The sequence below is a fragment of the Haliotis asinina genome, chromosome 12, assembly GCF_037392515.1.
Source record: "Haliotis asinina isolate JCU_RB_2024 chromosome 12, JCU_Hal_asi_v2, whole genome shotgun sequence".
Taxonomy (NCBI): domain Eukaryota; kingdom Metazoa; phylum Mollusca; class Gastropoda; order Lepetellida; family Haliotidae; genus Haliotis; species Haliotis asinina.
In genome coordinates, this window is record NC_090291.1 from 16,855,702 (window position 1) to 16,869,406 (window position 13,705).

Genomic DNA, 13,705 nt, shown 5'->3' on the forward strand with positions numbered 1-13,705 from the left:
CCTTGGGCTGTCTTGATACAATACAGGCCTACCTCAGTGACAGACAAGCAGACCTCTAGTCACTGGTTGTAGTAATAGATGTACTCAGGCATAGGGTAGGCTAACATTTGGCTAATTGTTGATTTTTGACTTGAGTGGACAGAGCATAAAGAGAGCATGGAAAGCTGTTCATGGTTTAGGACTAGTCAGATAGGCTGAAGATATTCCATAACCTTGTATATACATATATATAGATCATTCTTGTTGCACCATACATCATTGCTTTTTCACTTTTTGTGATCTTGTCCATCGTTCAAACTTGTTGTAATGAAAATCGTACACACCACCGTGCATGTTATGTGTGCTGTAACATTAGAGCGACTTTTCAGCTCTCTGAATTAATGCATATTTTTTGGCAATCCTCACCTAATGGATCAAAAACTGAACAACAGCTGTGGAGCCAAAGTTGTGGTGCAGAGTTTTGTCCCTTGTTTTTGCAAGGACATACTGATTCCTTGATAGTTTATTGTTACATACTCAAGGTGTATGGTCAGCATCTTTCCACATTACATGCCAAGATATAACTCAGATACAGCAGTGTAAGACCCAAACTGTTACTCATTTACTCACTGAACAACCTAAAGGGAACCAGGTTCACACAAATATCTATATGACCTCTTCTTAATTTTGTGTACTGAGAGTTGCATCTCTTGGGGATGCCTGAAAACTATATATCATGAGTTGAAATCCATTTTGCCACCCAACAGTTGTATGTGTAAGCTTGTGTGCACTGTATCCATGCCAAAGGCACCTTACATGATGAAATTATAACAGATTCAAAACAGGGTAAAATGCACCCACTCACTTGCTTGCCTGCCTATCAGCGATCCACTCACTCACCAACTTACTCGCTCATTCACTCACTCACTCACTCAATCACTCAATCAAATACATGATGTGGTCTCCTCCAGACTGGAATCCTGCGCCTGCCCGAGGAAGACTATGTGGTTGAGCCAATGCCAGCAGCCCTCAGGAAGGGAGATAACTCAGGGACCAAACTACCTCACATCATCTACAAGACTGACCATCTCCCTCATCATAACCTACACAACCACCAGGCTAGAGACTGTGAGTACAAACAACTGCTTCAATACTATCTGATCTACTAACAACCCAGGGTTGATATGGGAACCATTCTAATACTCAGAAAAAAACAAGAATTATGGATGTCAGCTTCTCCTTTATAACATGATGCTTTGGAGTGTATGCTGGCTCCTTCATCAGGTGCAAGCATTCACTATGAAACTTCATGTTGTTCACAAAACAGAAGATGACATCCATCTTGCCTTTCCTATGTGTTCCACTTCTACTCTGGTAGGGAACTTGGTGACAGTAAGAGTGGAGTCTTTGTGATTTGAATTTTGTGATATGAGTTTTGAGTCTTTGGTAAGTAATCATTTTATTGTGTCAAAATGATCCCATAAAAAAGTGTAAAAATAATACAAAGTGTTCCAGTGAGGGTTTATCCTCTTTCATTATAAAGCATTTGTTGTTTTATCTGAGAAAGAGCCACATGTATCAATTTCCATGAATTGGTCAAATTTGATTGCAAAATTGATGTAATGGAAAATTCATTCATTGTCACAGATAATTCTCACAATCCCACAATTTGGGTCATTTGAATTTGGACTTGGACCAAGTGTTAGTAAATTTTAATTCATCTCTCTTGTAATATTGATTTTCGAGGTATACAGGTTAATTGTTACGTTACCCTTCCCTTTGCTGATGGTAAAATCACAAAGACATATCGCAAAAATCACAGACTCCACTCCCACTGTAACCAAGTTTCCTGCCAGTGTTCAAATTTCCCTTAAAAAATTTCATGCTAATACTGTTCATAAAATCATTATTTCAAGAGACCCGGGTCCCAATCCACAAAACATTTGAAGCTCTATGACATTTGTAGTCCTGTTATAAACTACAGAGTTATGACCTACAAAGTTCTTAAGCTGATTCTTAACACATTGGCTATGACAAAAGTTAAGAATTCTTAAGACTATGAACGTTTCGAGAATAAGGGCCCAGGGCACCATTCCAAAAAGTGATCGTAGCGCTACTGTAGTCATAACTCACATACTTTAACATAGACTTATGACTGTCATAGCACTACGATCGCTTTCAGGAACGGGGCCAAGGACTCCGATTTGATTTGGCTTTACCGAATCATCGTGTCCCAGGATGTTTTTATTAGATGGATGACAATTTGACATTATCAAAACTTGATCTTTAGCACACCTTGAATATTTCAACACACAAAAAAAACAGCTGCCAATGACCAGGTATGTACTTTGAAAACAAACAAATATCCCGCCAAATTCTGTTGAGATTAAATGTGTTTCCATTTTCTTTCATGTGTAGCCCAGGTAGAAGTGTCTACACCTCAGTAGTGTCTGGTTCCACATAAATGTTGACATGTTTTCATGCACTCCCTTTCCAAAAAGCCATGTCTGTGTCTCCCACTTCATCATGATCTTGCCTGACACAACTGTCATGATATCCCAGTTATGTAGATCACTGCTCATGCTGTTGATCACTGTATTGTCTAGTCTAGTCTCAAATATTTACAGATGCCACCGTAAGCTCAACATGGCATTAAATCACAATGTTAACTAAATTGACCAGTTCAACATATGTAAACAAAACAAAACAAAACAGACCTCATTCCTTTACTCGCTCACTCACTCACTCTCTCGCTCACTCAACCTTTGGTGAAAGTAGTATTTTTGTTCTATCCATGCTTTGCCAGAATTTGAAATTATATGACCAGCTAACTGTGTATCCCTTATCATTAATTAAATTCCTCAATATAAATTAAAATATAATTATTTGGACTCCCTCTTTTTGTTTGTGATATTTGACAGTGATTGATATTAATCATCTCAATATACTCAATATGCTGTGCTCTCTCTTGATGCACCGAGGCACTATTTAAGTATCACATTTTCATTACTTCCACCTCACAGCTTAAGCCATGACTAGGTTGCCCCAATCTCATCAATCTCCTAATCATTTTCTCTGCACTGATGGAAACTTGGACTATTTGGTTCAGATTTGTAATTCAGTACTGCTTAGATTCAGTCATGATATATTTAATAGCTAGGGGATAAATCTCCTATCACCCAGTGGTTACGGAAGGTAGTCACTGAGATACATTGTTCAATAGTCAGAGAGGATGATAATGTTCATTTTCATGAGGTATAAAATAAGTGTTCAAATGAAGTTATTCCAGAATTAGGCCACATTTACATACTTTTTGTTATATAATATCAAGAAACTGAAACTAAAAAATTAAACTGAAAGATGCATTTTATGACAGAATATGACCAGCAATAGACATCTTTGTTCCTTAAGCATTAGTGATTTGTCTTGGTTTCTCACGCATGTGTTATGGCGTATATTGATGCTCATACTGGTGATGACTGGATTATCTGGTCCAGACTTGATTATTTGCAGACTGCTGTCATATAGCTTTCACTATTACTGAATGTGGCATTAAACAACAAATCAACCAATGGGTTAGCTTTGTGGTCCCCGTGGTTGATACGACTGGAAGAAAACACTCATAAGACATATTCATAATGAAATGATTTTCTTCATGTTCTTCAAATGCAATTTGTTAAAGGTAATAGAGGTAACACCAACATCAGTTTGTACGACTTCGTATCCCCCATGTTGTTTATCTGGATGTAATATTGAAGAAACTGTCTCACAGATATCTTAAAGTCATTAGCCTTGTGAAGTCAGAGGTGTGGCTAAAATGAATATTTGCTATCAGCCATTTTATATATGATAAACTAAATATATACTTTTGACCTTTTCAAAGTACATCTTGGAAAGGTTGAGAACGAACTTTATTAGTTTGTTACTTAATGTCAGATATGAGATAGTTTAATGAAGACATCTTAGAAGCCTGGCACTATCAGGTGTATAAGGATAATATTTTGTGAGTAAATATCTTAAAGGATTTTGAAGTTCAGTTTTAATTAGTTTATTGTTTACTGATCGATTGATATTCCTCAAATGTTCTTCAAAGGGAATGTGTAATTATAGTGTAAAATATAATCTCAGGTGCATGGCATGGAATTTTTTAATACTTAGATATTCCAAATTTTTAAAGTTTGATCCAAATGGCAGGACTTTAACAATTAAATCATGGATCAGATGTCTTGCCTATGAATTTATCTTTGATCCACAGTGCATTCTGTGTGTAATTCAGGTGAACATAATCACCCATTTCATCCAAATGAAATGAAACATCATCCCTGTTTCCTGACTGAAAGAGAGTTACCACACCTCAGTACCTTCAATAAGAAGCCTTTTTTATAAATATTGCCCTGTTTCAGGAAGTGGAAGTGGACTTCTGCCACTGTTTAACAAGACTTGATTTTAATAACTGAGCTATATCCTCTCTACCCTTCAATGACTTCCCCCTTGTTACGCCCGCTTTGTCAAAGATGAGCTAATATTTTTTTCCAGACACCTCTAAGTAGGCTATTGGTTGGCCATAAAGTTAAGGCAAATCTAATCATAGAGTGGTTTAGTACAGTTTGTACCATACAGGTGGATGGGGTCCAACAGAGGGGAAGACTGTTTTCTTCCCTCACACTTGCTAACATTTCAGATAATTTCCCCGTCATTTCCCCTTTTGAAATAAATTCATCAGTAACATATCCCATACATCACCATGTAATACAAGAATAAAGCTGGCCCACACATGATAAATCTGACATGTTTAACCATCATGTTTTTTCAAACCAATTCATGATTCAATTATGTTTTGTCGCAAGTGTACAATATCTTCAAAGATGGATATTTCCTTGAATAATTTGTATGATATTTACTGATTTTAATTTTGATTTTTTTGTTTGTTCATTTCTAGGTTATTTATGAATTCAAAGGATTAATACAAATTTTAAAGCTTTGCTTTTTAAGTTTTCCCCATTTAACACTACATAAAAGAGGTGTTTTTCACCTGTACCAGAACTTTGGTGAGGATGAGTTTGAAGTCTCTGTCACCAATCCTGGTATGTGTGTTTTCAGACTAGATATACATTTAAATATTTGGGCTTTTCATTACACATCTGAATGAGTGTAATTATAGTGTGGTACTGGGCTGTGTGGGGTGAATGTCTAAACAAGAACAAAGCAGGTGCTTGATTCAGAAGGGATAATCTCATATAATTATGATTACATGTTCATTTGTAGGCTAATATTTCATCTCTGCAATTCTGTAAGAAAAACACATCTATATAAATTGAAAATAAGCCCCTTTGAGATGGGAGAGCCAGTGGAATATCATCTGGACTTCCTTCATTTTAGCATTGCTGCAAGGCTAGTGCAGTATAGAAAGCAGGGTTCAGAGACTGTGAGGTTGACTAGTTAGGTGTATTTTGCTTAAGATGTGTATAGTAAGGTTATGAAGTGTTTGGCATTATTTTGTTCAAACCTGCAAATTCTTGTATTTCAAGATAAATGATGAAGATGGTGTTGTTTTCAACAACATTAATTAGTTTCAATTAATTGTATGTAGCTGGTAGAAAGAGGTGTAGATACGAATAAAGTGCATGACATAGAATCCCGATGGATTGAAATATGAATATTAGTGTAACATGTATGACTTGGTTTATAATGTATTATTATACCCAGATTCCTCTAATAATTCTACTAACATTTGCAGTGGAGTTCATTATGTGAAGCCCATTTCTGGTGGCCCCACAAATCAATTTATGTTGTAAAAGGCAGTGTAAAACGTCGCTCACTCTCTTTCACTCACTCACTCACTCACTCACTCTTGTTTCATCATGTGACTGTTCCACCTTGTTTATACAGACACAGATTCCAAAGATGACATTGCTGACTTATACCCATTCTCCAGACACGACCAGCAGCATCGTGAACGTCGTTCCCCCCACCATGTGTACGGCAGCCCACACGACAGGACAGTAGAGACACTGGTGGTGGTGGACAAGGCCATGTTCTGGAAGCATGGCCGAGACAACATCACAACCTATGTTCTCAGCATCTTCAATATTGTAAGTGTCAGTGTTTATGCAGTCAACTTTGAATATGCAACATATATATGTCATATTTAGTATTTCACTTTCTCAGTAAAGTACAAATTCTAGTACTTTTTTGGTCGAGTCCCATCCAGGATTCGAACCAGCACCTTCAGAGTCAGGCACCTGATCGCCAGCACACAAAGTCAGCCGCCTAACCCGTTCAGCCACTGTGACTCAGAAGTCGGGTTTGAATCCCGGATGGGACTCAACCAAAAAAGTACTAGAATTTGTACTTTACCTGAGAAAGTGAAATCCCAAATATGACATATGTTGCATTTGACCACTTTCTAAATGGCATCGTGTAATCATAACTTTGGATATCTAGGGCTAACCATTGGGAATTAATCTTTTTACTCTAACTCTTGGAAAAAAATATCATTTGTTTTCAGTCCATTGGCTAATATATCCTCAGGTTACCAGTGGCTCCTTTCTTAACATAAAAATCATCTTAAAAGTTGGCTGGCCAGTCATGATGGTGTATCCATATTAATGAAATCTGTAAAGAGAATGTCATTTTCATAAGATGTGGCATACTCATACTTGTGTATACTGTTTCTCATGATCTAGATTGATATTCTGTTCAAACCATTCTGATATATTGTCCTGGTTGATGTATTCAAAAGGGGAAGTAGTGAGTATTGTTGAATGTAGATGTAGGGGTACTTGCCTCTTCCACCATTTAGGAATTGTGTGCTTTGCACCTTCATATATTTTAAATCCAACATCGGTTTTGCTGGCTGTTATTTTGGAATTGTAAGTAATAGATTTGTAATATAAAGACTCCAAGATCAGAAAATCCAAATAATACAACATTATTGCACCCTTTAAAACCCCATATTGTTCTGTGAGGATGTTTTGAATTTATACACTATATATATATTCCCTGTGCAGGTATCAGAGCTGTTCCAGGACACCAGTATTGGTAACCAGGTGGAGATCGTGCTGGTCGGCCTAGTACTGCTGGAGGGGGATGAGGTATGTAACTCAATGTTGCTGAGAGTGATGAAAGGCAAGAAACAATGTTGCTGATTGTAGAAGGTGATCAAATGCAAGAAACAATGTTGCTGATTGTAGAAGGTGATTAAAGGCATAAAGCAGTATTGCTGATTGCAAAAGGTGATTAAAGGAATCAAACCATTTTGCTGATTGTAGAGGGTTATGAGAGGCATGAAACAGTGTTGCTGATTGCAGAAGGTGATTAAAGGCATGAAACAGTGTTGCTGATTGTAGAGGTTTATGAAAGGCATAAAACATTGTTATTGGTTACTGAGGTGATGAAAGGCATAAAACAATTTAGGATGAGATATGTCAGAGGATGTTATTGATCGTTGCTTAAGATAATATGCATTAAAATGTTGGTGACTGCTCGATATATCTCATCCTATCCCTACAATGTTGCTTATTGTAAGGAGTTTCTGTAAAGCAAAGAAAAATCTTGCTGAATGGTAATGAACTGTGTCAAACGATGTTGATTGTTTAAGGGTAAGCTGAGACACCCCATACACTGTTACATATGGCCAAAGCAAGATACTGAGTTACTGTTACTGAGTTTAGAGGCAAAGATATATTGTAATTGACTGTAGGATATTCTGAACCAGCTGTCAGTTTTAGAAAGAATCAGGTGTTTTTGTGATCAGCAAAGGATGTCGTTCTGATGAACTAGGTTCTGGACACATGATAATCAGTGTTCCCAGTTCAAATAGATCTGTGTATGTGTACAGCAAGATATCGAGGATATATCATTAACAGTTGTCATAGTATAGTCCTCAGTCAGTGACAAGGAAACAGAACACCATTTCAGTGTCTGGTAGCATAGTCCATGACACCTGTTGCTAAACATCTGAGTGAAAATACAGTGGCGTCAGGTAATATTTTACTAGTGCTTCATCATTTATCTGACCTTTCTCTGCCTCTGTGCTCCAGTGGGTAATGCATTTGCCTTAAGAACAGAAAGCCAGGGGTTCTTTCCCTGGCTGTGTTATACCAAAGTATATTAAAAGATGGTACTGGATGTTAGCTTTTCTGTCATTTAATGTTATAATGGTAACTGGGAATCAGTACAGAGTGTCTCAGACAAGCACTATACAGTCAGCACAAAAACCAAGAACTTCATATCTATGTTTAGTCTCATTCTCTTCCTACAGCCTGGACTGCAGGTGAACTTCCATGCTGACCACACCCTCAACAGCTTCTGTCAGTGGCAGTCATTGCTCATTAGCTCCAGTGGAAGTAATCACGACCATGCCATTCTCCTCACAGGCATGGATATCTGTTCCTACAAGAATGCTCCATGTGATACTCTGGGTAGGTGTTCCTTTGCAGGTGCTCCCTGTCATATATAAGGTAGGTGTCTACTTAGCAGTGGCTCCATGTGACACTTGGGTATGTGTCTCTTAGCAGGCAGTCCTTGTGATACTCCAGGTACCTTTCCCCTTAGCAGGGGCCCTTGTTATGCTTTACATATGTGATCCTTACCATGTGCTTGCTGTCATATGAAGGAGGTGTCCACTTAACAGGGATCTATTCAATGCCCTAGGTTTGTGACTACGTAGAAGGGCATGCGTTTCTCAGGGCTCCATGTGAGACTGGGGTAGGTTTCCTTTTTCAGGGCTCAGTGTAGGTATGTATGCCGATAGCAAGTGATGTATGTGATACTCTAGGCAAGTGTTCCTTAGTGCTTCATGTGATACTTGGGTAGGTGTCAGATAGCTCCATGTTTTACAGGGGCATGCAGTTCTTAGCAAGGGCTCCAGTGATACCAGGATATAGGTGTACATGTCCTTCAGCAAGTGTTATGCTCTAGGTGATATTATCTGGTCAAAGTGATCATAAGGTCAGTCATTTCACGGTGCCAAAATGACATGTTGCCCGTGGTTCTATTTTAGAAAGTGAATTTATCATTTTATATTTCTTCCTACAGGTTTTGCTCCTATCAAAGGGATGTGTAACCCGCTACGTAGCTGTGTGGTGAATGAAGATACAGGCCTCGCCACGGCCTTCACCATCGCACATGAGATTGGACACAAGTAGGTCCATTAGCAGTTCCAAGACATCTGAAGTGATAGGTGTGATATGTAAGACTACCCCAGTGTGCTCTGTCAGCTATATCAGTTATTTAGAGGTTATCATGTGACATTTCTCATGTCATCCAAAGACCTCAAGCAGGCTATAAGGGAGTTGATGACTGATAGAGGGTATGATATGCGAAATGGTATGTATTATCGACTTTATCATGTATCATAATATCACACTGTAAGATGTACATCTATTCACAAGTAACTGCATTTCATATTTACCTGGTTTAAAGACCTTATAATGCAAAAGCTAACCACACAAGTACCGTAAGTTCAAAGGGATGTAACTCCAGTACCCTTGATAATATTGGTGACCTATTCTACATGCATGGGCATGCATGAAACTAGTCTCTTACACTCCCTGAATCTCATTATTTTCGCTACAATGCTCTAAAGCCCTGCCTTAAATGAAGTTAGTCTAGATTTGATGAGGTTCTGAATGTCCCATCTGACTGGCATGACTACCCTGGATGTAGCATTCACTTTCTGCATCATTAGGGGTGGTGAGGTAGCCTTGTGGTTAAAGGATTTGCTCGTGACACCAAAGACCTGGATTGAATTCCCTACATTGGTACAATGTATGAAGCTCATTTCTGATTTCATTGCTGGACTATTGCTAAAAGGGACATAAAGTCACACTCACTCACTCACTCACTCACTCACTCACTCATTTGCATAGTTAGAATAACATATACTTACTTTGACTTAGTTTAGCATAGGTAAGCGTAATTATAAGTGTCTGGTGGAAAGGTTAGTAAGAGCTTATTGATTAACAAGAACAAGTAATCATCCAAAATATGATTCTCAAATCATTTGTATTTTTTAGCTTTGGAATGTTCCACGATGGCGAAGGCAACTTCTGCAAGAGGACAGCAGGAAACATCATGTCTCCCACCCTCACTGGTCAGAATGGACTCTTCCAGTGGTCATCATGCAGCAGAGGTTATCTCCATAAATTTTTGAAGTAAGGATATCACCACGATATACATTAAATCTTTGAAGGGCATTTAAAGTGGAAAGCGTAAGAAAAGCCAGATTTATGTATGTCAACTTCTCTATTAAAGAGGCACTAGGAAAGAAAACATGTTTAACAACGTTGAAGACTGAACTATAATACAACATGGTAATAATGGGGATTGTATCACTGGCCTCATCTTATTTGTATCTCACATCTCACTTGGCCTGCTTTGTCAATTTAGAAGGAATTGTATCAAAATTATAAACATTCAGAGACTTATTCAGTGTTGTCCAGTGTGTTGCCAAATGATCCACCTTTCCCCAGGACCCATGCAAGGCCCCATCCTGGAGATGTACTTCTATCCACTAGAGTCAACACCTTACCTGCAGACTACATATCTGAAATATGTCTGTTCTCCTGATGCCTAGGTGTATGTCAGCTGATGATGTTGTGTTGTTTGTTGGTAGCACAGTTCAGTCACAGTGTCTGACTAATGAACCTCAGCGAGTGGCAGAGCTTAAGTTCCCAGAGAAACTGCCTGGTCAGCTGTTCAACGCAGACATCCAGTGCAAGTGGCAGTTCGGTCTCAGTGCCCGAGTCTGCACATTTGACTTTGGGAAGGTGAGCGACATATCTTCTTACAGAAATCAAATACTCTCTAATAAGTTGGTTCAATGTCTGTTTTACATACCCCAGAGTAGCTAAAACCAAGGAAGGCTACATATTAATTTCTTCTGATTTTCTGGTGAATTTATGTTAAGCATATCAGCTACACTTCCTTTAGAATTGGTCATGTTTTTAGTAACAGTATTATATCAATAATGGAACTGATGTACTCAATCTTTAATAGGGTTATTGGTTTTCTTTTGATGATACACAATGCCCATTCTGAATGATATATCAAGTGTATTATCAGATAAAACATTTTATTATATCCATATATAGAGGTCGGTGCTATTTATACATGTGAACAATCTATGATTGATGTTCACTTGGAAATAATGTTTTTGTTTACATGTCTGCATGTAAACAATCTGTCTGAAAGGTAAGATATGCTTACCTCGCTTTTATCCAACAGAGAGAGATCTGCAAGAGCCTATGGTGCTTCAAGGGGGATACTCTTTGTGAGACTAAGTTCCTCCCTGCTGCTGAGGGAACATCATGCGGGTTTGAAAAGGTATATATATTTACACACCAATCTTTCATACACGGGGAAATTTAGTGATATTTGCCATAGCAAACTTGCTACAGAAATTTGTGCGATTAATATTAAAGTTGACGTAATTATCATGCATGGTCTCATGACCATGAAGACCAAGGTGCGTTGAAAACAATGTACTACCTGTATCAGTATGTATAATAAGTGAAAACTGGATTAGACTAACATGATGATAAAGATTGTTTGCAACAGTATTTCAAATTATGGAGGTTTAGTTAACTGTTTGCCTTGTTAACTCCTGAAGATCAGGGTTAGAATTGATCTTCAACAACCCATGCTTGGTTTAACAGGTGTCTAACCGGATCAGGAGGTCAGGTTTGCCAACTTGGTTAAAACATGTCATCATATTCCAAATGCATTAACTTAGGCTCATGCTCTTGATCACTGGACTTGGTCCAGGCTTGATGATTTACAGACTGCCACCATATAGCTGAAATATTGCTGAGTGAGGCATAAAACTGAACTCACTCACTCATGGTGTTTCTAATTGCATTGATAGATGCTCATGCTGTTGATCAGTGGATTGTCTGGTCAGTTTTATATAGACCACCACCATATAGTTTGAGTACTACTGTGTGTAGTGTTAAAGAACAAATACAAAACAAATAAATGTTTCTTGTGTTCATACATGCCTTGTTGTGTGTCCAGTGGTGCCGCCATGGAAAGTGTGTGAAGTACGGCAATGAAGGGCCCCGTCAGGTGGATGGTGACTGGTCAGCATGGAGTGAGTGGACTACATGCACTCGCAGCTGTGGTGGGGGCATCAAGCATCGGTCAAGACAGTGTAATAATCCCCTGTGAGTAGAAGATGCAGCATGTTTGACGTGTTGAAATGTATTTGGGCTTAATATTGTTCACATATCACAATTTAATGAGAACCATTTGTGTCTTAAACATAAGTGATACCTTGTGTTTTGAATTTAAAATGTATATTCAGACAGGATGGACATTCATATGTAATGCAAACCCTTCCTTTCCAATCTGAATTTCAGCTAAAATGGGAAGTAGTGGCTTTCACAATTTAGTGTGTGATTCATATCCAGAGATGAGTCCTGTGTCCAAAAGGTCACATTGGCCACACTTGCTCCTCCCATGGTCCCCATGATGGTCACCAAAAGTGGAACCTACCCTCACTGGACACTGACAGCATTATGTTGCTAGATGTAGTGTATTCATGATAGTTGATGTTAGGTGCTTTGTTAGACTCAGATGTGAGTTACATCCCCTTGTATCACTCTCGTGGAGTAAGGCAGTAAAAGATTCAATACATGGTTTAGCAGATCACATTTTGTTCAATAGTTACTGTTATGCAAAGGCTAAGAACACAACACTAGACAGTAATTGTGTGCCTTCACTCACTCAACATCTCAGTCACTCACCTCTCACTGACCATCTCACCAACAATTTGCCTTGCTCCTGAATTGTGATAAGACACTAAGCAAAAGCTTCTCTTACTCTCAGGCCCCAGTATGGTGGGAAGACGTGCAGTGGTGAACGGGAGATGTCCAAGATGTGCAGTCTGCAGGTGTGTGGGCGTGGCAGCAAAGACTTCCGTTCAGAGCAGTGTGAGGTGTACAACCACAAGTTGTTCCGTGGACACTACTACCAATGGGTGCCCTACAAGGATGTCAAGAACAGTAAGTTAAAATTGTTGTGCAGACTCTATGAAGCTGATAACCTTCCCAGTGTATTTGGTGGCCTGCTATCCAATGTATTTGTTTGCCTGTAGGGCCACTATTTGGCCAAATCCACACTGTGCTGGAGAAACTTCTCCAGAATCTGTCACCCACATGTTATGATTGTATTGGAGATGTTTTTGTATATGTGTGTATCAGCCCATTGTCTTGCTAAAACTTTCAGTTCTCACAGACTAACCATTACCTATTTACTATTTTTCACCCCAATTGTGTCTTAGTATAATTTTATGCGCATTGCACAAAATGATCCTTCATCATTTTATTTAGTGAGTTTGTATAAACCAAATTGGGTAAAAGACCATAACTATTGGGTCGCAGGAACCGAACCTCCATTGTCTATTCTACTAATGCTGCATGTCTGTTCACAGTTGATGACCAGTGCAAGCTCTACTGCCAGGCGAAGGATTACAACTTCTTCTTTGCCATGAGCGATGAGGTGAAGGACGGCACTCCATGCAGTGACGACACTGATGACATCTGTGTGAAGGGCAGCTGCCAGGTGGGTGATATCCACATTGTTCATCGAGTGTCTCATCATTTTTGAAGATAATGTAGTATTTATAAGGCATTGTAAACCAAAAGTCACTGTGTTCTGTAATCTGATTGGTTGAAAAACATGATCAAATGGTATTAGATTCCCAGAAACTGCAAGACTATTC

General features: G+C 38.7%; 1 protein-coding gene across 1 annotated transcript in view; it reads left to right on the plus strand.

Annotated features, from left to right (window-relative positions):
• LOC137257867 (A disintegrin and metalloproteinase with thrombospondin motifs 16-like) overlaps window positions 1–13,705 on the plus strand; it is an 85,039-nt gene that overhangs the window by 61,414 nt on the left and 9,920 nt on the right. Inside the window, exons 4-14 of the mRNA XM_067795353.1 lie at window positions 951–1,107; window positions 5,869–6,071; window positions 6,990–7,073; window positions 8,243–8,402; window positions 9,019–9,124; window positions 9,999–10,136; window positions 10,598–10,751; window positions 11,209–11,307; window positions 11,998–12,146; window positions 12,811–12,986; window positions 13,415–13,545. Of these exons, the coding sequence (XP_067651454.1) occupies window positions 951–1,107; window positions 5,869–6,071; window positions 6,990–7,073; window positions 8,243–8,402; window positions 9,019–9,124; window positions 9,999–10,136; window positions 10,598–10,751; window positions 11,209–11,307; window positions 11,998–12,146; window positions 12,811–12,986; window positions 13,415–13,545 (1,557 nt within the window). The remainder of the gene's footprint in view (window positions 1–950; window positions 1,108–5,868; window positions 6,072–6,989; window positions 7,074–8,242; window positions 8,403–9,018; window positions 9,125–9,998; window positions 10,137–10,597; window positions 10,752–11,208; window positions 11,308–11,997; window positions 12,147–12,810; window positions 12,987–13,414; window positions 13,546–13,705) is intronic.